At 53.5% G+C, this 20,429-nt stretch overlaps 3 protein-coding genes across 12 annotated transcripts in view; 1 reads left to right on the plus strand and 2 right to left on the minus strand.

The window, feature by feature from the left end:
* The window catches only part of IP6K1 (inositol hexakisphosphate kinase 1), a 63,290-nt gene extending 58,130 nt beyond the window's left edge, over window positions 1–5,160 (minus strand). For all 5 annotated transcript variants that reach the window (XM_059160932.1, XM_059160927.1, XM_059160929.1 and 2 more), the window contains exon 1: window positions 4,957–5,160. The gene's annotated coding sequence lies outside the window, so the exon portion shown is untranslated. The remainder of the gene's footprint in view (window positions 1–4,956) is intronic.
* Window positions 5,161–7,062: 1,902 nt separating this feature from the next.
* Window positions 7,063–14,844, minus strand: CDHR4 (cadherin related family member 4). 6 transcript variants are annotated; one of them, XM_059160940.1, is made up of 19 exons: window positions 14,712–14,844; window positions 14,196–14,380; window positions 13,908–14,070; window positions 13,742–13,833; window positions 13,098–13,208; window positions 12,365–12,468; window positions 12,024–12,160; window positions 11,551–11,734; window positions 11,301–11,454; window positions 10,949–11,042; window positions 10,429–10,632; window positions 10,209–10,348; window positions 9,835–9,985; window positions 9,527–9,747; window positions 9,152–9,294; window positions 8,144–8,200; window positions 7,955–8,042; window positions 7,704–7,731; window positions 7,063–7,225 (listed from the first exon to the last, which is right to left on the minus strand). In XM_059160940.1, the coding sequence occupies exons 1-19, from the start codon at window positions 14,758–14,760 to the stop codon at window positions 7,170–7,172; spliced, it is 2,361 nt and encodes a 786-aa protein (XP_059016923.1). In that variant the 5' UTR covers window positions 14,761–14,844; the 3' UTR covers window positions 7,063–7,169. The 6 variants fall into 6 exon arrangements, 4 of the variants coding, with proteins under 4 accessions (XP_059016923.1, XP_059016922.1, XP_059016921.1 ...); XM_059160939.1 differs by having other exon boundaries at window positions 7,704–7,734; XM_059160938.1 differs by having other exon boundaries at window positions 11,250–11,454.
* Window positions 14,845–18,573: 3,729 nt separating this feature from the next.
* On the plus strand, window positions 18,574–20,393 carry INKA1 (inka box actin regulator 1). Its single transcript, XM_059160946.1, has 2 exons — window positions 18,574–18,801; window positions 19,555–20,393. The coding sequence occupies exons 1-2, from the start codon at window positions 18,751–18,753 to the stop codon at window positions 20,347–20,349; spliced, it is 846 nt and encodes a 281-aa protein (XP_059016929.1). The 5' UTR covers window positions 18,574–18,750; the 3' UTR covers window positions 20,350–20,393.
* Window positions 20,394–20,429: the final 36 nt, after the last annotated feature.

Consider the following 20,429-nt stretch of genomic DNA (forward strand, 5'->3'; position numbering starts at 1 on the left):
AGGGTTCTGGGAATGAGCCCCATGTTGGGGTTCTGGGATCAAGCCCCATGTTGGGTTTCCTGCCCAGCGGGGAGTCTGCTTCTCCTCTCCCTCTGTCCCTCCCCTCCAATTTGAAGTCTCCCTCTCTCGCTCACTCATTCTCTCTCAAATAAATAAACAAATAAAATCTCAACAACAACAAAAAAAAAAATCACAAGATCTGGTAACCCAACTGGCTGTAACTGAACAATGACCCTTTAGATAAGACCTGTGCTTGCTAGATCACCCTAGGTCCTACCTCTCTATTCAATGCCCTTACATTCCACTTCCCAAAATTTGTTGCCAGTTAACCAGTGATGTAAATGCATCATTTACCAACACAGATGTTTGTATAATATATTGCTGACTGCAAAAAGGTACAAGTCAGGATGTACAGCATTACTTCATTTTTGTAAAAACTAAAGACGGGGGGGGGGGAGCCTGGTTATACACTAAAACACAGGGAAGTTAAAGTTACCTGTATGTTATCTTTCTTTAAACTAGTGAATATAATTACCCACCTAAGTTATTTTTCATAGCAGCTTTGAATTATAATCATACGATTTACCTATTTAATGTGCACAATTCAATGGCTTTTAGTAAATTCAGAGACATGCACAACCATCACTACAATTTTAAACATACTCATTAACTCAAAAAGAAACTCCGTAACCTTATCTATCATTCCCCTATGCTCTCATCCACCTCCAAGCCCTAAGCAACCACTAATCTACTTCCTATCTCTATAGATTTGCCTATTCTGGATATTTCGTATAAATGGAAAAATATGTGATCTTTTGTGTCTGGCTTCCTTCACTTCACGTGTTTTCCAGGTTCATCCATGTTGTGGTATGCATCAGTACTTCATTCTTTTTTGTTGCTAAATAATATTTCATTGTATGTATATATGCTTTATTTATGCATTACCAACTGATAAGACAGTTGAGTTGTTTCCCCCTTTGGCTATTGTAAGTAACACTGTATATGAACACTCATATACAGGTTTTTGTGTGGACATGTTTTCATTTCTCTTGGGTAGATTAATTAGGAGTGGGATTTGTCGGTCATAGGGTAACTATTTAACCATTTAAAGAACTGCCAGACTCTCCCAAATCCTGACAAAGGCACAGACCCACAAGCACAAATATACAAAATACCCAACTCCTCCCTGACTACATCATTTTACATTCACACCATTCTCTGTGTATGAAGGCTCTGATTTCTCCATATCCTTACCAACACTTGTCATTACCTGATTTTTCAATTACAGAATAAGTCGTTCATAAGTGTCATATCCTAACACACCCAGATTTTTATGTTCTCAAATTGCTTTTATGCATGGACATCAAATTTTAATCTTGAAAAGAGTCCAGTCAGGGCACCTGGGTGGCTCAGTCGGTTAAGTGTCTGCCTTCAGCTCCGGTCGTGATCCCAGGCCAAGAACTGCATTGGGCTCCCTGCTCAGTGGGGAGCCTACTTCTCCCTCTCCTTCTGCCACTCCCCCTAAAATGCACTCTCTCCTCTGTAAAATAAGTAAATAAAATCTTTACCAAAAAAGAAAAAAGAGAGAGAGACAGTCCAGTCCTAGACCTACTCACCTAGACTGCCCACCTTCTATAAAACGAAGGGACAGGAGTAAATGATCCCAACTCCCTCCCGCAAATGAAACCTTAACAGAAGAGATCAGCAGCAAATTTGCTAAGCACTCAATAAAACAAAGTCTCTAACGGGGATCCAGCCCTCAAGAGAACACATTTTCCCATCAAAACTCATTGCAATGCCTCCTACAAAGTGCAACTTCAAACCACAGTAGCAAATGAGTCTTGATCTATCACTTTTTTTTTTTTTTTTAAAGATTTTATTTATTTATTTGACAGACAGAGATCACAGGATGGCAGAGAGAGAGAGAGGAGGAAGCAGGCTCCCCGCTGAGCAGAGAGCCCGATGTGGGGCTCGATCCCAGGACCATGGGATCATGACCTGAGCCGAAGGCAGAGGCTTCAACCCACTGAGCCACACAGGCGCCCCGATCTATCACTTTTCATAAAAGAACCAAGATATCTTAGGTTGTCTCACTGAGAATCCATTGCTCCAATCCTGCTGTGATAGGGGAGGAAAAATAAAATCTAATTTAAAGTGAGGGCAAAACCACAGATCGAGTGACACAAACACACAAAATCCCCAACTGCTCCCTTGTCCCAAGCCTGAGACAGAGTGTACTGTGCAGCTTTTCCCCAGCTCTTCCATCACGGCTCCCCATAGTCTCAGGGTAGCACTGAAGGATATAATACTGACACATTTACAGCAGCCCAAGGTGGCAGTGAGAACAAGACCCAACCAAGAAGAATGTCTAAGAATGTCAGCATCCAGTACTATGTTCACCCAATGCATGTTTCCCAAGAATCAAAACTGGATCTTAGCCAGGAAGGGGATGGACCACACAGGCCCTTCTGCGATGCAGAATTACTCTGTTTTCAGGCTTCAGTTCTGCACTTTGAGCAAGTTCTGCCTCTGTCCTGCAGCACTGAGGATGGGCCTCCATAAGGCACTGGAGGTGCAAGCACTTCGGGCACAGTAAGAGGTGGAGATCCATGACCACCAAATCCCCATTTCTATGGGTTTATTCTGTCCACTTCCCTGTTTAAATACAGAAGGTGTTCTGAACTCAAATATAATACTCTTGTAAACAATTAGTTCTCATCTACATGTAACGCAAGACATAAAAATACAGTCCTTATTGTAGGAGAGGGGTTAGGTCTTAGAGGAAACAAAAAAAATATATTCTTAAAAGAGCAAATACGGGGCGCCTGGGTGGCTCAGTGGGTTAAAGCCTCTGCCTTCGGCTCAGGTCATGATCCCAGGGTCCTTGGATCGAGCCCCGAGTCAGGCTCTCTGCTCAGTAGGGAGCCTGCTTCCACCTCTCTCTCTCTGCCTGCCTCTCTGCCTACTTGGGATCTCTGCCTCCTGTCAAATAAATAAATAAATATATATATATATATATATTATATATATATAAATATATATATATAATTTTCTTCCTAATATATATATATATATATATATATATATATATATATATATATTAGGAAGAAAATTTTTTAAAAAGAGCAAATACTAGAGGCGCCTGGATGGCCAGTGGGTTAAAGCCTCTGCCTTTGGCTCAGGTCATGATCTCAGGGTCCTGGGATGGAGCCCCACATCAGGTTCTCTGCTCAGCAGGGAGCCTGCTTCCCCCCTCTCTCTGCCTGCCTACTTACGATCTCTCTGTCAAATAAATACAATCTATTAAAAAAAAAAAAAAGAGCACATACTATTTTGGTTTTTTCTATAAGGGCAATAATGCTACTGCACGTCAGAGTACCCCCAAGGACTGGAATGTCTGGGGACTGTTTCATAAAGAGGACCTGAGCTGGACTCTGGAGAAAAGAGAAGTGGAGATGAAGAAGAACTGGTATCCCAAAGAGAAGCAAAAGCCATTGCATTCGGCTTGCAAGAGAACTGTGTAAGGAAGCACCTATCATGTATGGAATGTCTAGCAAATCATTTGGCTAATGGGGATTAGGATAAGCCCTGGAGAGGTGGGCTGGGGCCAGCTGAGTGGCAGCACCTTGACTGCCAGGTTAGGACATCCGGATCTCATCCCGTAAGCCTGCAGCAGTTTCTGACTTCAGTGTAGGATCTCCAGTCTCACCAAGTCTGTCTATTGCTCAAAACAGTTAAAAGTGCTGACATTTACAGGTGAATTACATAAATACAAGGAACAATCTTTGTGTTCTCACAAGTAAGACTACAGCAACAGGCCGCCAGCCTCCTTGGATTCAGTATCTTCTCCAAAAGAACCTCCTGATCAAGGAGCTGGTTTCTTTCAAAATTAAACATTCAAGGATGACAGGATCCTGACACAAACACACAAAGTACTGCTGTTGTTTGACTTACTTCATTCAGGCTTTCTGTACAACCACATACAAGGAACCTGTGCCAAGGAGCCAAGGGACCACCAGGAAAGAGCATCGTGTTTTGGAGCACTCAGAACTCTTTCTAGACCTGCACACCTTGCCCATGGTCTGTAACCTTCCCAACCTCACAGGAAGGGGGCCTGACAGTGTTTTAATTGGGCAAGATACATTTAATCTCTTAAAAGTTAATCTGACAATTCCATACCATCCACAACGACAAAGAGAAGTTTCGTTTCCTTTTCTGATTGTAACACAGTCCTACATTTCCTTTGTCTCCTGTGACACCGGCAGAACATCTACCTCTTTAGGAGATAAAACAAAGTCATCACCATAATATTCACTTTCTTCTAGAGCAAAAAGACCTTACTACAAGTCCAAAAAACGGTCAGAAACTAAAGAAATTGTGTTCCAAAATAAAACTCGGACATCATAGACTTATTTAAGCAGGCTCTTCAGGAAAAAACACATACTGAGCTCCAAGGTGCACAGGAGGCAGGCGTCCGGCAGAGCCTGAGCTCAGCCAGAATCACAGGGCCGTGACACTGGCCTGCCTGGGTTCGTGGGGGGCTTTAGCCTGCTTCGTCTAGTCTTAGTTCTCAACTAAGTGAAAAACACTCGCAAGAACCACTCTAAGAAAGAGGTAGGTGTGTGTTTCTCACTCGGGAGCAACAGAAGACTCCCGAGAGCACCAGGCGGGCAATGGACACGTTTCAGCGGTGCGGGTCAGAGGAAATAATTTCCCGCTACCCCACTACCGGCCGGCCTTTGGGCGCAGGGCTCTCAGACCTCTCCCCGCGGCCGTCCACCGGCCTCGGCCCTGGCTTCTGGGAGGCTCCACGGGCAGCCAGTCAGGACGCTCGAGCGGTGCGAGCGATGCTTGGCGGATGCCCCGGCCCCGCGCGCGCCCGCTCCAGCCCCGCGCCCGCCGCCGCCCGCCCCGCCGGCGTCAGGCCGATCTTTCGGCCCGGCTCCTGTCACTCACCGGCCCGGCCCGGGCAGCAGGCGCCCACGGCTCCCCACGGGAGCTGGGCCCCCCGGGCCTCCAGGTTTCGGCCCGCCCCCGGCAGGCAGCGCAGGTGGATGAGCCCCGCAGCAGCGGCCCCGCACCGGCCGCTCGGTCCAGCTCCCGGCGCTGCCCACTGGGTACGGATCAACAACAAGATGGCGGCCAGCCGAGGGGGCGGGGGCCGGGCGTCATAGTAACCAGGACGGCGAAGAACCCGCCCCAGGTGAGGATGTCTCCAATCAACAGCCTCTTCGTCCGACGCCTTGAAGAGTGCTTCTCGCTGACAGGTCAATCGGCCTGTCCGTCAGAGCCTGCCTCTCACGGCGCTTGCCGAACGCCTCAGGACGTGACTGTGACGGCAAGGGCTGGCGCATGCGCGCTGTTCCCGGAGTTGCTGGCGGCAGAGCTTTTGCTGGCAACTCTTGAGGCTCTACCGCCCTTGGCCTTTTTGCGTGTGCAGCCTTTTTGCGGAGCCGACAACGTGTTCCCACACACTCGCGCACAATTAGGGAACGCCTGCTGTGTGCTATATGCTTTTTTGGTCACCCACCCTGGAAGAGAGGGCTTGTTGTCTAGGTTTACTGGTGAGGAAACTGAGGCTCAGAGGGGGAGGCCTGGCCAGGGTCACGCCACCTCTGGAAATGGAGGCACCGGATCTCGTACCTCCTCCTACTGATTTCAAAGCATAATACTCCCTTCCCAACGGCTTCCCCAGCTTTGCCTCTCATCAGTGACGAGGTGCAGCCACGTGTGCTAACCCCAAGCGGTTCCAGGCCCATTGTCCACGTTCATCTTTATGCCGCCTTGAGTTCAGTGCCCAGCACAAAACCTGGCACAAAACAGAAACTCCTCTTCCTGCCCTAGAGCATCTTGTCTTGAGTGCCTGACACCGCTTTTGCCCTAGATTGTCATGATACGTCTCAGAGGCTGTAAGTCCTAGGAAAATGGTTATTCCTTCTTCCTCATACAGAGCACCTAACTCCGGGCTTGGCTTCAGGGTTAGGAGCTCAAATGCAATCACATAATCTAGAACCACATCAAGTGCCAAAACTAGCTAGTTATGTGCCTTTTGAGACTTAGTTGCCCCATCTATAAAACGAGGGTAACAATGAGCCCTTAGACCTGGGTGAATGCTCAGGAAAGTCAGCCTATAACCACTTCCAATAACAGCCTGCTATCAGGTTGCTGTCTCTGGGGCCAGCTAGAACACCCTCACTTTGCCAGGAGCACCATGAAGCGGGGTTTTCCTATGAAAGTCACTCGGCATCTTCCCTGGCCTGGGACAGCATAACTGGCTTAGGAAGGGAATCCTCCACTGCCCTGAGAGGGCTTGTGTCCACAGACTTGGCAGAGGGGAGAAGATTGAAAGAACTTAGGGATATTTCAGTAAAGGTAACCTCTACCCTGAGAGGAGGTCCTCTTGGAGAGCTGGCAGTAACCTGAGACCTGATTCCAGGCCAGGCAAGAGGAGTGACCTAGCCCCACCTCCAACAGAACCTGCATTCCTGCAAGTTGTTGTAGGCCACCTGGCTGTGTGCAAGAGCTCAACTCAGCTCAGCATTGGGAGGGCTGAGAGCCAAGAAACCAGAAGAAACAGATTAGGAATAAATGGGAAGATCCCATCAGAAGGGGGCTACCATCAATCCCTCCATACCCATCCGTCCTTGGGTTCTCAAGTCTGCACCAACTCTCACGTCAGTGCAAAAGTTCCAGATCCTTCCCAAGAAAACCTCCCCTACACAGTTTGCAAATGGCACTGGAGGTTGGTGAGGGCCCTCAAACAGCAACAATATTTTCTGTTCAATGGGGAAAGGAAACTCCTCGGCCCTCCCCATCTGCTAGAGCAGGTGGTCTCTGAAAGGACAGGCTGACTAGAGGCCTCTTACGTCACGAGCAAGGATAACAGCCTCTCACCTCTGCATTAATCACGGTCAGTCAGAACATCCTGCAGTGCCTTCTCAAAAGATAAATAATCTTACTACTCCTTAGAGTGCTCCCAGAAGGCAAGGCACTCTCCAAGTGAGAACAAAGAAACACAGATCTCAGAGCTTCTCCCACAGGTGGGTTTCAAGCCTGGGACTCTTCTGTTTGTAATTTTGTTTATTATAGAATCAACTTGCAGTCTCAACTGCTGATCATGGGAAGAAGGATTGCCACACGCAGTGAAGCAGTGAAGCAGCTTCTTGGCCTCAGAGCCAGCGCCGGGCTCCCGTGAGCGTGTTGAACAAGTATTCTCTGCCTGTACCTGAGCTCAGATGAACAGGAGGAGGAGAGGGCACTGCTGGCTTCAGCAGAACAGCCTCCTTCCCTTAAAGGTAGGGAAGACATTCCAGGACCCCTGGGGAGACCCTCCTCTGCTCAATCCAACGTGTTCCCTCCCTCCTTTCTCAGCCATCCTGTGAGGTCTGGCTCAAATGTACAGGAAGCCCCCTTGATTCCTACAGATTGGACACCAGCCCCCAAGCCCAGGGCCGGATTACGGTGAAATCACTGATGACCATGTAATATCTGAGGGCCCCTCCCCTCACCACCCTTTCCACCATAGGCAGGAACCAGACCAGGTCTAAGTCTGACAGGTGTTTGAGAAACGTTGGCTGAAAGGTGAATGGGGGTGAGAACAGACCCCATTCAGGGGTTGCCTGGTGGTCAAAGGAGATGCTGAGATGGGCTAAGGAGAGAAAGTGGACCCAGGTAGAGAGTGGTCTGGGAAGAGGGGGACTCACGGGAGTCCTGTGCTCTGCCATCGAAGTGCTGCTGATGGGGAGAATGAGAGAGGGCAATGAGCTGAGCCCTGCCCCCAGGGAGTGGCTGAAGGTCTTCTCCCAAAGGGGTCAGGAGTCCCACTGTCTCCTCCATCCTGATGGTGCTGCCATGGGCTCTACCAGGGGTAGCCATCCACAAGGAGGCAGGCTTGACAGGGGGGTACTCTGGAGCAGCCTCTGTGCCCCCTATACAGGATGGTGGGTTGACATACCAGGCTCACGACACTGCTGGGTGCCCGTGGCATCTCTGTCCTCGGTGCCTCCGTGAACCCCTCAATGGACTCCTCAGTTCCCTGGATACTAGGGCAAAGCAAGAGCAAGAATAAGGATAAGGCTCTTGGTCCCAGCCTGAGTTTAAGAAGAGGGACTCTCAGGCATTGAGGTATGTAAAGGAGCCTGACCTGTTTAGTAGCAGAGCCTGGGCTGATTTGCTTGGTGTCTGCAGCATCTGGGCCAACCTAAAATGCCAGGAGGTGGGACCAGTCAGTGAGGGCAGCAGACTTGCTGGCTCCAGGAACCAGCACCATTTATCTGTCCCTTTATATTGGGGCTAGCCGATGTCTGTATGCAATGCCCACATTGTTACCCCCAACCTTCTCCTGGATTCAGTCCTGTGCCCACAAAACAAAGTCATTCTTGGGGGCAGGTCTGGTTTGAAGTGAAGGGTAGGGATAAGAAATAGGGATAAATAGGGGCGCCTAGGTGGCTCAGATGATTAAGTGTCTGCCTTTGGCTCAGGCCATGATCTCCAGGTCCTGGGATCAAGCCGCATGTCAGGGTCTCAGGTCTTCGGGGAGTCTGATTCTCCCTCTCCCTCTGCCTCTCCCCCTGCTTGTACTCTGTCTCTCTCTCTCTCTCTCAAATGAATAAATAAAATCTTTAAAAAGATAGAAAGAAATAGGGAGGAGCGCTTGGGTGGCTCAGTGGGTTAAAGCCTCTGCCTTCAGCTCAGGTCATGATCTCAGGATCCTGGGATGGAGCCCTGCATCAGGCTCTCTGCTCAGCAGGGAGCCTGCTTCCCACCTCTCTGTCTGCCTGCCTCTCTGCCTACTTGTGATATCTCTCTCTCTGTCAAATAAATAATATCTTAAAAAAAAAAAAAAAAGCTTTAAGAAAGAAATAGGGATAAATGCCCTATGCATGACAAACTCTGAATCTCAAAATACTGGGCCTCATCCACACCCAGCCCATTCCAAGACCAGGCTCTGCCAATACCGGAGACAACTTCCTCCCAGTGCCTCTCTGCCTCTAACCGGAAGACCCCTGGAGGGAGAGCAGCCTGAATTAATATGAGTTTTCCTGCACAGCAATTTGGGCATTGTCACCAAATCTTGGTGAAACCACATATCACGGATGGGGTCCATTAGTGGGCTGGGGTGAGACAGAGAGCAGAGGGATAGAAACCCTACCCCTGAAAGAGCCTGTTGAAGAGCCAGCCCAGAGCCAAGAGAAAGAGGGCACTTGTCACAGTCAGCACCACCACAAACCAAGGTTCCGGCTGCCAGAAAGCCTCCACGTCTGTCACGAGCAGGGGTGTCATCACTGAAGGCACCTGAAATGGGGGCCACAACCCTGCCAAAATGCCCTGATCATCCAGCCTTCAGACCCCTCCAAGAGTTGGGCTGCCGCACACCCCAGAGTTGCTCTTCTGAATTACTAGGCTCTTAACACTCAATGACTTCCTCTGGAGTGCCTTCCCCCATCGTTCCGCCTGGAGAACTGGGTCTCCTCACCCTTCAAGATCCTCTCTCCCCACTTCCCAAGGTCCAAAGGGCCCCTCTCACTGGGGATCTGTGGGTGCGGGTGGTCACTGTGTTGGTGCTCCAGGGAATGAGATGCACTATGATGGTGGCTGTGGTGCTGAGGTGGGGGATGGAGGGACCTGCATCAGCCACCCGGATCAATAGCTCATAAGTATGGGGCTGCTCTGGCCAGTGGGGTCCCCACGTGATGCTCTTGTGCACCAGGATGGGTCCTTGCAGGCTGAATCGGCTCTGACTGTTCCCTGAAAGCAAAGTGGCAGAAGTAGGGGACTACTGCTGGCGTTGGCCTGCTCCTTCCCCAACAGCCCAGTAGCCCCCACAGCCCTCACCTCCCACGATGCTGTAGGAGAAGGCCCGACGCTGTGGCTCCTGAGGAACCCAACATGACACCTTGGTTACCTCCACACTATGGCCCAGAGGAGCGTAGATGGTGAGTTCTTGAAATGGGGGCTGACACTTGGGGGCATAGTCATTCACATCCTGCAGGAAGGTAGCCAGATCACCCCAAATCCCCAGGCTGGTCCCCCTCAGTCTCCCCCGACCACAGCCAGAGCCCAGGTGTCAGGAAACAGGTCCCAGAGGTTTCTATGAGGAGGCACCACTTCCCTCCAGCCAACCAATGGAAGAAACTTAAGTCCTGGGAAGAAGTAGAATGCCAGAGGAAGATTTGCCAAGTGTTTCCAAGGCCTCGGGGCTCAAGTACCTCAACCTCGATGGTAATGGTGCAGGAGCCAGAGCGGCGCTGGGTGGGGTGCTGGTCTTGGCTATGGTCAGTTACCAGGACAGTGAGCCTGTACAGTGTCTGCAGCTCATAGTCCAAAGATCCCAGGAGGTGAACCTCCCCTAGAAGAGGTGCCCACAGCCTCAGCCTGCAGAGTCAGCTCCGGTTCCCTCCCTCCATCCCAGCCCTGGCGCGGAAGTACCGCTGAGACGGTCCACAGAGAAGGTGGTGGGGCCACCAGAGATGTAGTACTCGATGCTGTTGTGTGGGTAATCCTTGTCTGTGCCCACCACAGAGCCAAGCAGGGTGTGGGGCCCTGCATCCTCCCGGATCCGGAATGTGCGAGGGACACAGGCTGGGGAGAACTCATTGACAGGAGTCACCATCACCAATACTGGTACCTCACCTAGAGGCCATTGGGTGGTCAAGGAGCTGGCCTGGGGTGTCCAGCCCTTTCCTGGTGTCTGAGGAGGGAGACAGGGCCCTCCCTGGGGGTCTAAGGAGGGAGTGGATCTGGAGGAAGGAAGGGCAATAGGCATTCCTTGGGTGGAGAGGGCGATGCCAAGGAGAGGAGAGAGAATGCCCCACCCTAGGAGTCTGACATGGAGACAACCCTGCCCTATTGGTTTCTGTGGGAAGAGAGGTGACCTTATCTTGAGGATAGGGAGAGGGGTACAGAACAACCCTGTCCTGAATGTCCAGGCCTAGGTATGGTCACTCACTGGTCATGGGGGGCTGACCACCATCGAGCACCAGGATGGAGGCTGCATGCTGAAAGCAGGCCCCAGGAGTGTCACAGTCCAGTGTGGCATTCACCTGGCCAGAGGGACCACAGAGTGAGGCCAAGCCAAGGCCTGGGAGAGCCTAAAGCCACCCTGGGCTGCATGAGGTCAGGGCATCCACACACAGTCAACCCTGAGCCTCTGCTTCCTGGACTTCAAAGCAGATTGACTCCCCCATCAAGGCCTTCACCGTCATGGTCTCAGCTCCCACAGAACCTTGCCCCCCCCCACTACCCTCCACCTTCATGTCCTGGAGCACCCAGCACATGGGTCTGTAGGCGGGACTGGGCACCTCCAAGGCCCTGCCTCGAAGGCAGAGGCTAGCAGGACCAGGCGGGCTGTGGAACTGCAGCTCGTAGTCGAGGGGGGAGCCAGCAGAGTCGGGATCAGTGCAAGTGAAGGTTTTCAGCACAGTGCCCACCGGCGTGGTCTCTGGGATTTCAGTCCTGGGAGCAGAGTGCGGGCGGCAAGGCAAGAGTAGAACAGGACCACAAGCCATGGCCATTCCCCCAATATCTTAGATAAGGTTCCTGTGTACTCACACTAGCATTGCTGGGAGGCAGCGCGGGGGCCAGCGGTTGACCGAACGCACGTTCACCGTGACATCGAGGTCAGCGCTGGCCCACGGCCTGCGCCGCTCATAGGCCTTCACCTGAAGCCTAGTGACCGCCACGCCCCGGGCAGGCGCCAACTCCAAGGGTGCGGTGGTGCGGACCACGCCGTCCTCTGGGCAGGGAGGGGTGGGGAATGCTGAGTTTAGCCCCGCCCCCAGCTCAATCCCGTTCCCATCATCCCACCGGATCCACCGCACCCAGTGGGCGCTGAGCCTTCTCCTTCTGGCCACCTCCTCCGAGCCTCTCCTCCGAGCGTCTCCTCTAATTCTAGTCCGGCTTCCCAACGCCACCTCGCCCCCATCTGCCCCGGCTCCAGCCTCATTTCTCAGGAGGGCGGGGAGATAGCACTGGACCAGCCGCAGGGGTATGCTGCACCACAACCACCCCCCAGTGCCCCTCACCACGTCCGATGGAGAAGAGCGGGCAGGGCACCGGGGAGAGGATTTCGTAGCGCACGTCTAAGCCCTGGGCTCGAACCTGAACTACATTACTGCCGGGGGCCAGGTCCTCCAGGATGGTGACATTTGGGGCCTGTCCCCTGGACAAAAAGTTTGGGGGGGTAAGCACTAGCTCATGCCTGCTCACGCCACCCCGGGCCCTGTCCGCAGGCCGCTCCCCCGGGAGTTTCCTCATAAAGGAGCTAGCTGGGGACGCTTCAGCAGCCCCACACCTTAACCTTATTCCTAATTCCCTGGGCCTATGCCTTGCCACCCCCACTGTACCCAGAGTAAGGGAGCCTTACAGGAAGGAGATCTGACTGGAGGGATCAGGCAAAACTTTCACCTTCAGCATCCTGTGGCAGCTTTGATTTTGGCCAAAGCTCACCAAAACCTCAAGCGGGAAGACCTACAGTGCACACAGAGCAGGAAGAGGACTAGTGTATCTACTATAGGTCTTTGCACAGTCTTCCCTCCAATAGGCACTCCCTGCCTCAGGCCCTCCATGGACAAGGAGCCCCAACCCTCACTCCACCCCAATACCTGTCACTCTGCTGACAGGTACTCCTTTGAGTCCCATTCTTTGGGGCCATAAATTCTTCTTTTAGGATGCAAGCAGCCCCCAAATGTGTAATATCTGAGTCATTCACAATGCGACATCGTATTAGAGTTACTAAGAGCCCATCATTAAGACACGGAGGTTTTAAAGAAGGAACTTCTCTAATCTTCTCCAGACTAGCCACTTTACCCAGAACTTTCTCTTCCTATGTAACTGCTCTGAACACTCTCAGTCCTATTAAAGGCACTGGGAGCTCCCAGAGCCAGGGCCCTTTTCTTTCTGGAACTCCAGAACCCAGCACAGAACCAGGCCAGTGTGAGAGAATAGCTAGCATGTGGCAACAGGTACAGATGTGGGCTATGTCTGAACATGGCAGCAAAATTTCAGAGACCAAGAACAAACAAACCTCCAGGAAATGGTGGCTCTTGTCTATTGCATGCCCCATCCGTGGGTATCCCCAGGTTCCAAGTCAAGCTCACCTTTGGAGCATGGCCTTTGAGGCCCTGGGATGGTGCCAGCAGCCAGCCTTGCCCATTGATGGAGAAAGGTCCGGGGAAGTATGGAGGGTCCTGGGCACTGTTGATGCTTAGCTGACAGGACAGTGATGCTGGAGGCCCCAGCCCCACCACCAGTGCCCCACACATCCCTGTAGAAATCCCCCAACACCCCAGCTGGTACTTGCCCACACCCAACGCTCCCATACCCCACCACAGGGTGACTCCCCAATCTCCACCCTGACTCCTGGCCCTGATCCTCAATCTTTTCTGCTTTTAAATCAATTATTTTGTTTGTTTGTTTGTTTTAAACGACATTTCTTTTTTTGGATTCCAAGAGTGATACAGGGTTTTCATGAAGAATTCAGAACTCTGAGGAGAGCCAGAAAGAACACAAGCCCTGAGATGTCCTTGCAGGACAACCATGGTCTTCAGGGGGATGTAGCCCTCAGTGACTCTCTCCAGAAACACCCCTCATGCAGAGGCTCACCACACACTAAAGGGGCCCTCCGCATTCTGTGTTTGGCCAGAGAGGAGCTGGGCCAAGGAGGGGCCGGGTTTGGTTTCCCTAGGTGCCTCCCCCATCCTGCTGTTCCCTCTACCCCTGACTGCTCATGTGCTGGGCTCACCTGGGCACGCTGGAGTTGCAGGCCTGGGAGCAGCAGAGTGTACAGCTGGGCTCGAGGGGTGACCATTTCCCGAACCTGAATGATTTCCCCACCTAGCCAGAGGGGAAGTCAGGGAGGCTCTGCTCAGGCCGTGCCACCCAGCCCTGCCTGCTGCCCCTGGCCTCACCTGGGTTGGCAAATTGGCCGGCACATGGGCTGTAGCCAGGGTCCCGGTGCACATTCACAGAGAGGGGTGCCTCCAACACTTTCTTGCCACATGTGAGCCGCAGCTGCAGTCTGTAGTGATTCACTGCCAGGGCATCCAGCCGGGCCGAGCTACTTAAGGTCACCTGGGGCAGATGGGCAGTGCCATGTGGGACTCTGGGCTCTCCATCCCCATACACTACCTCTGGCTTGGGGAATTGAGGGCCTGCCCTTGTCCCCCCATGCTTCCCATCTGTGCCCAGGACCCTACCATGGCCATGTAGGTCTTCTGCTGCCTGTTCAGGCTGGGTGGGTTAAAGAAGGTGGTTGGTGGCTGCACGTAGAGCAACTCCAGGGTGGGCACGTAAGACGTGCAGTTGATGGGGAAGGAGTAAAGGATGGCACCAGGTCCCTGGCTCTCAGAGACATTTATGAACCAGGGCAGGCCGTGGAGTTCTATGAGGAAGAGACAATTCAGGCTGGAGGCCCCCCACGCATGCTGGCCCTTCGGCTTCAGGGCCCAGTCACGTCTCAGGACCAAGCAGCCAAAAACTCTTCCTTGTCCCCCACATCCAACCATGACTCAGCTCATTGAACAAGAGTGAGGTCTTGGTTGAGGAAGCAGCCATAAGGAATGAGGGTCAGGGAGTTAGATCTTTGTCCTTCCTTGCTTGGCCCACAGCCCCTGCCCTGCATGGTAGCTTATCTGAGAAGAGTCATGATTTCACTGCACTGTGGAGGGTGTTGGGGCATGAAAAGTGGGTTCCCCCACCCACCAACTCCTCACCAGAGACAACCAGAGCTAGCAGAAGCACCGGGGGCCTGAGCAGGGCCATGGTGGCCTGAAGACACAGACAGCAGAGGAGACTCCGGAAGACCAGACGTGTTTGTCAGGCCTACCCTGTTGCCAGGTCAGTTGCTTAAACACCACAGGGCAGGCTGGACTCCTGGGCCTCCCAGGTCTCAGCCCCACCCATCCCTGGTGACTTGAGCTCCAGACTCCAGACAGGGACTACAAGGCCTGGGCAACCCCAAGGTTTACTGCGTCCAGTGAATTCTCCCATTTGTTACTATAACCCAAAGGAAATGTTAGGGGAAAAGGATCGAGCTTCTGGTAGGGAAACCAGGTTCAGGGAAGGAAGTCTTGGTCATGCAGTCTTTGAGACACAAGCACAGCACCCAGGAAAACTGGGTTAAGGATTTGCTGGGCCATAGAGTCCAAACTCCAGTTGCCCACCCCCTCTCACCATTAAGAACATTATCTGCCTATAAATCTGAGCCCAGCCATCAGCAAAATCTCTTAAAAGTTGCCTACATTCCAAGAGCAAGAAGAATCCGTGGTGATATAAATCAAAATAGTGGTTATCTTCGAGACTATCAACTGGAGGGGGCACAAAGTGTCCTCCTGGAGTCGCTGGGGAGAGTCTATACCTTGATCTGGGCGACAACTATACACGTGTTTATAGATTTTAACATTCATTGAGCTGTACCTTTGAGAGCTGTCCATTTATTATATTTAAATGTCAATTTTTATTTTTTTAATTTTAATTTTATTTTTTAAAGATTTTATTTATGTATTTGACAGACAGAGATCACAAGTAGGCAGAGAAGCAGGCAGAGAGGAGGAAGCAGGCTCCCCGCTGAGCAGAGAGTCCGATGGTGGGGATCCATCCCAGGACCCTGGGATCATGACCGGAGCTGAAGGCAGAGGCTTTAACCCACTGAGCCACCCAGGTGCCCTCAATTTTTATTTTTTTTTTAAAGATTTTATTTATTTGGCAGCGAGAGATCACAAGTAGGCAGAGAAGCAGGTAGAGAGAGAGAGGAGGAAACAGGCTCCCTGCCGAGCAGAGAACCCGATGCAGGACTCGATCCCAGGACCCTGAGATCATGACCCAAGCCAAAGGCAGAGGCTTAACCCACTGAGCCACCCAGACGCCCCATATGTCAATCTTTAAAAAGTTGTTCACACTTGCACTTTCTAGTTCTTCATCTCTCACTCTCTTCTATCATCAAGTTTGTCGCTCTCTTTGTGAAACTGCCCTTGCCAGAGTCCTCAGAGATCTGCATACTGCTAAGTTCAGTTCATTTTCCAGTCTCCCCTCCTGGGCAGTGTTTGACACTTGCTCCCTTGGCTCCTAAGTGCCCACACTCTCTCAGTTTCCTCCCCTCTCCCTGGCTGCTCCTGCTTAGTCCCCATGCGGGTCCTGCTTCCCTATCACAACCAAGAGGATTCTTCGAGCATTCAGTCCTGACTGCTGCCCTCCTCTGTCTACAGTCACCTCCCCCAACACATCCAAGTCTGTGGCCTTAAATACCATCCACTCGCTTTGCTTCCCAGATCCAAGGCTTCAGTGTCCATCCCTCTCCCAAATTCCAGAGTCACACACCCTGTGGCTGCCTCTGCATCTCATGTGGGGTTTCCAACAGGCATCTCAAGGGTCGAGCGTCTACAAATAATCCCTTGGTGTTCCTCCCTGAACCCGTTCTTCTCCAGTCTCTTTCCTGGACCCAGTCACAGCAATTCCATCTAACCAGCTGTTCAGGCCAGAAATCTAGTAGGAGTCATGGTGGATGCTCTTCTTTCCCTACCCATATTCGTGCATCAGCAAGGCTTGATTTTAGCTCCAAAACGTATCCCAAAGTCACCCCCTCCTGTGTCCCTGCCCTACCCAGGCCCAGGCCCTTCCCTTCCTTGGTGGATGAGGGCAGGAGTCTCCACTCTGAATACAGAGTGATTCTCCTAAAGCAGTAGGATTACCCAAACAGGAACCATCCTGGCTCATTCCCTGCTCAAAATCCCAGTGCTCCCCACCACACCAAGAACAAAACCCTCTATTTCTTTCCGGGGTTGCTAGGAGCTTGGTTTGCTGACCTCCTTCCCCTACTACCACCGTCTAGACACCTAGGCCTTCTTTATGTTAAGCTCTGTGCAACCCTTCTCTTCTAAGGGCCTTCAGCTGGCTGATGCTTCTGCCTAGAATACCCATCTTTTTGTCCCCCCCCCTTTTTTTGAGAATAAGAGAGACCATGGGGGAGGGTGCAGAGGGAGAGAGAGAATCTTAAGCAGACTCCTCGCTCAGCGTGGAGCCCAACTTCAGGCTCCATCTCACCACCCTGAGATCATGACCTCAGAGGAAATCAAGAGTCAAGACACATGGGTGCCTGGGTAGCCCAGTGGGTTAAGCCTCTGCCTTTGGCTCAGGTCATGATCTCTGCAGGGAGCCCGCTCCCTTCTTCCCTTCTGTCTGCCCCTCTGCCTACTTGTGACTTCTCTGTCAAATAAATAAATAAAATCTTAAAAAAAAAAAAAAAAAAAGAGGGGCGCCTGGGTGGCTCAGTGGTTTAAGCCTCTGCCTTCAGCTCAGGTCATGATCCTAGGGTCCTGGGATCGAGCCCCGCATCCGGCTTTCTGCTCTGCAGGGAGCCTGCTTCCTCCTCTCTCTGCCTGCCTCTCTGCCTACTTGTGATCTCTGTCTGTCAAATAAATAAATAAAATCTTTTTTTTTTAAGATTTTATTTATTTATTTGACAGAGAGAAATCACAAGTAGATAGAGAGGCAGGCAGAGAGAGAGAAAGGGAAGCAGGCTCCCTGCTGAGCAGAGAGCCCGATGCGGGACTCGATCCCAGGACCCTGAGATCATAACCCGAGCCGAAGGCAGCGGCTTAACCCACTGAGCCACCCAGGCGCCCTAAATAAATAAAATCTTAAAAAAAAAAAAAAAAAAAAAAGAGTCAAGACGCTTAATCTACTGAATCACTCAAGTGCCCCTAGAATACCCTTCTTGATCTCCCATGACGGCTCATTCAGGTCCCATACAGAGTGCTGCCTCCTTTGTGAGTCCCCTCTTCCAGACTAGCCAGACTAGCCTGCCCACCCTCATTCCCGCTGTTTTTTGCCTACTGAGTTGTTTAGTCTGTCTCAAGTTAGACTGTATCCTGAAACCTAGCCTCCGATCGTGGAGCAGCCTCCAGGAACGGGGCTCTGACCGTTCTGGAGAGAGAGTGCTGCCCTAACCCCCTGCACTCTATGTTGGCTTGCGGTACGGGCAAAGGGAGTGCCGGGTGTCGCCGAGGTAATCGCCGCTAACCGCGCTCCCCACTAGAGGGCGGCCCTGCCTAGCTCTGCCAGACGTGGGACTGGGCCTTGGCCGGAGTTCATCTCCTGTGCTGCCGCGAGGTCCTGTGCTCCCCGAGTCCTTAGAGGGACGGGACCCATCATTCCCAGGATTTGTCGAGGCCCCTCCAGGAACGGATTCAGTGGTTTGCGCCCGGTGTGGGCTACAGCAAGGCTAGGTCCGACGGTTGGGGCAGCTCTGTCCGCACGTGGGCGTGGCTGGGGGGGGGGATCGGAGCGCTCAAGGAGCTCCTGCGGGGGAGACCGCAGGCCTATCCCGGGAAAAACCGGGAAGCTGAGGCTACCGCGGGGAGTCGCCTTGTCTTGGGTCATGCAGCGAACCGCCCAGGATGTGGGGGAGCCCCAGGCAGGACCCGCCCGGCTTTCAGCTACAGCCCCGCCTCTCCCTCCAGAGCTGCAGAGAAGTGGGGAGCGGGTTTCAGGCTCACCCACCCACTCGTCCTGGCCCGAGAGGCGGGGCCGCTTCAGCCCCGCCCCGCCCCCTTTGGCTGCAGCACCAGGGGCGGGGCGGGGCTGCCAGATGTTGGGGCGGCGGCGGCGGCGGCGGCCGGAGGTGCCGAGAGCGAGGAGCCGTGGAGCCAGGCGGAGGGCCGGGGCGCCGCTGGCCGGCCCGCTGGCCTTCTCCGCGCGGCTCCCGCTGGAGTTCGAAGAGGAACTGGCAGGCCTGGCGGGGGCTCCGGCACGGGCATGCACAGCGCTCGGCTTGACAGCTTCCTGGGCCAGCTCCGCTGGGAACTGGTGAGGCTTGGGAGCGGGTGTGGCTTGTGAGGACGCATGTGGGGTGCCCCGCTGCGGTCCAGCCCGAACGACACACGGGTAGGGGGCCGCCCCGAGTGCCCATCTGAGGCAGGATGGGGGCGGGGCGGCGCAGATGGCCCAGATGGCCCGCATCGGGTTTCGGACGGTTGGGAGCTGCATTGGGCATCAAGTAACAGCCGCCCAGCTGGCGTTGCTGCCGCCGGGGTGGCGGAGGGAGTTGGCGGGGAGAAACTTGTTTTGGGGCGGATCAAGGGGCTGCGAGGGACTAAAGAAGTGCTGGCGCTGTTTGGATGCCTTCTACTCCAGACTGACCTGTACCTCCTTTTCCTACCCCTCACCTGGCAAGTGCTCTTTCTCTGAAAGAGGCTGTGAGCTTTGGGGAGCTGAATCCCTCAGGAAGCGGGGATGCTCCCCCACCCCCAGCCCTGAACAAGACCTACTTCCCGATGCAGGCAGGCCCGCAACCCTGCCTCCCGCCCTGGTGGCGGGTACCGACTTGCCCAGCTTTGCGTGCTGCAGCCTGCCAGACAGCCACCAGGTCGGCTGATGGGAGCCACACGAGCTACGTGTGCCAGCGCCCCCATACCGGCCCAGTGCCCGCTGGAGGCTGGCTGCCCAGGCCTGCAGGCCTAGCCAGCCCTCCTGGGCCTTCTGTTTGGGGACTGGTCTGGCCAGGCAGGCAGGGGTGACAAGTGCTACCCCCTCCAACTTGGGCCTTCTCTTCCTCCACAGCTGTGTGGCCGGGACACAGGCTCACCCCCCATGTCTGGCCCCCTTCCACCACCCCCCAAACCTGGCCCACGTGTTCTGCTCAGCCACCAACTCAGGGCCTCAGATGCCTTGGACGAGGACTCAGTCTGCTGTGTGGAAGAGGAGGAAGAAGGTGTGGTAATAGGCGACAAGGGTGTTGTCTTGGGGAGCCCCAGGGAGAATGCCCTGGACTGGGACTCTGGCTTCTCTGAAGTGTCGGGCAGCACGTGGAGAGAAGAAGAGCTGCCGGTACTCCAGCACCCAGCACCTGCAGCATGGCCCCCGCGTAGACAGCGTCTCTTGGCCAGTGGCATTCCCCTGCCCAGCAGAGTTCCTGGGGCCAGTGCACCACCTGCCCACCGACCACGGCCCAAGTCTACCCCAGATGCCTGCCTGGAGCATTGGCGGGGGCTGGAAGCTGAAGACTGGACAGCAGCCCTGCTGAACAGAGGTCGCAGTCGCCAGCCTCTGGTGCTGGGGGACAACTGTTTTGCCGACTTGGTGCACAACTGGATGGAGTTGCCAGAGGCAGCGGGTGAGGAGGACGATGGAGGTGGGCCCCGTGCCCGTGCCCGGCCCCCTCAGTTCTTGCTTGGGCTCTCGGAGCAGCTGCGGCGCCAGCTGGCCAGGGCACGCAGGGCGGCGATGGCAGGAAAGAGACTATCGTGCCCTCCTCGCCCGGAACCTGAACTGCCTGCAGATGTCTCACGATTTGCAGCCCTCATGAGCTGCCGCAGCCGCCAACCCATCATCTGCAATGATGTCAGCTACCTCTGACCCTGCTCTCCAGCCTGGGACAATAAAGGCCTTTCTCTGGACTATCCTGGTTCCATGCCCCTGAGGCTCTAGGAGGTGGC

The sequence above is a fragment of the Mustela lutreola genome, chromosome 2, assembly GCF_030435805.1.
Source record: "Mustela lutreola isolate mMusLut2 chromosome 2, mMusLut2.pri, whole genome shotgun sequence".
Lineage (NCBI taxonomy): Eukaryota > Metazoa > Chordata > Mammalia > Carnivora > Mustelidae > Mustela > Mustela lutreola.

What these genes read in the sequence shown, in the direction of transcription:
- INKA1 (XM_059160946.1), top strand. Translation starts at nt 18,751, where the DNA reads ATGCACAGCGCTCGGCTTGACAGCTTCCTGGGCCAGCTCCGCTGGGAA. An exon ending in GCCAGCTCCGCTGGGAACTG is followed by an intron (nt 18,802 to 19,554) that starts GTGAGGCTTGGG and finishes CTTCCTCCACAG; the next exon opens with CTGTGTGGCCGGGACACAGG.
- CDHR4 (XM_059160937.1), bottom strand. Translation starts at nt 14,760, where the DNA reads ATGGCCCTGCTCAGGCCCCCGGTGCTTCTGCTAGCTCTGGTTGTCTCT. An exon ending in TGCAACTCCAGCGTGCCCAG is followed by an intron (nt 13,209 to 13,741) that starts GTGAGCCCAGCA and finishes CTGTCCTGTCAG; the next exon opens with CTAAGCATCAACAGTGCCCA. An exon ending in TCAAAGGCCATGCTCCAAAG is followed by an intron (nt 12,469 to 13,097) that starts GTGAGCTTGACT and finishes TGTGCACTGTAG; the next exon opens with GTCTTCCCGCTTGAGGTTTT.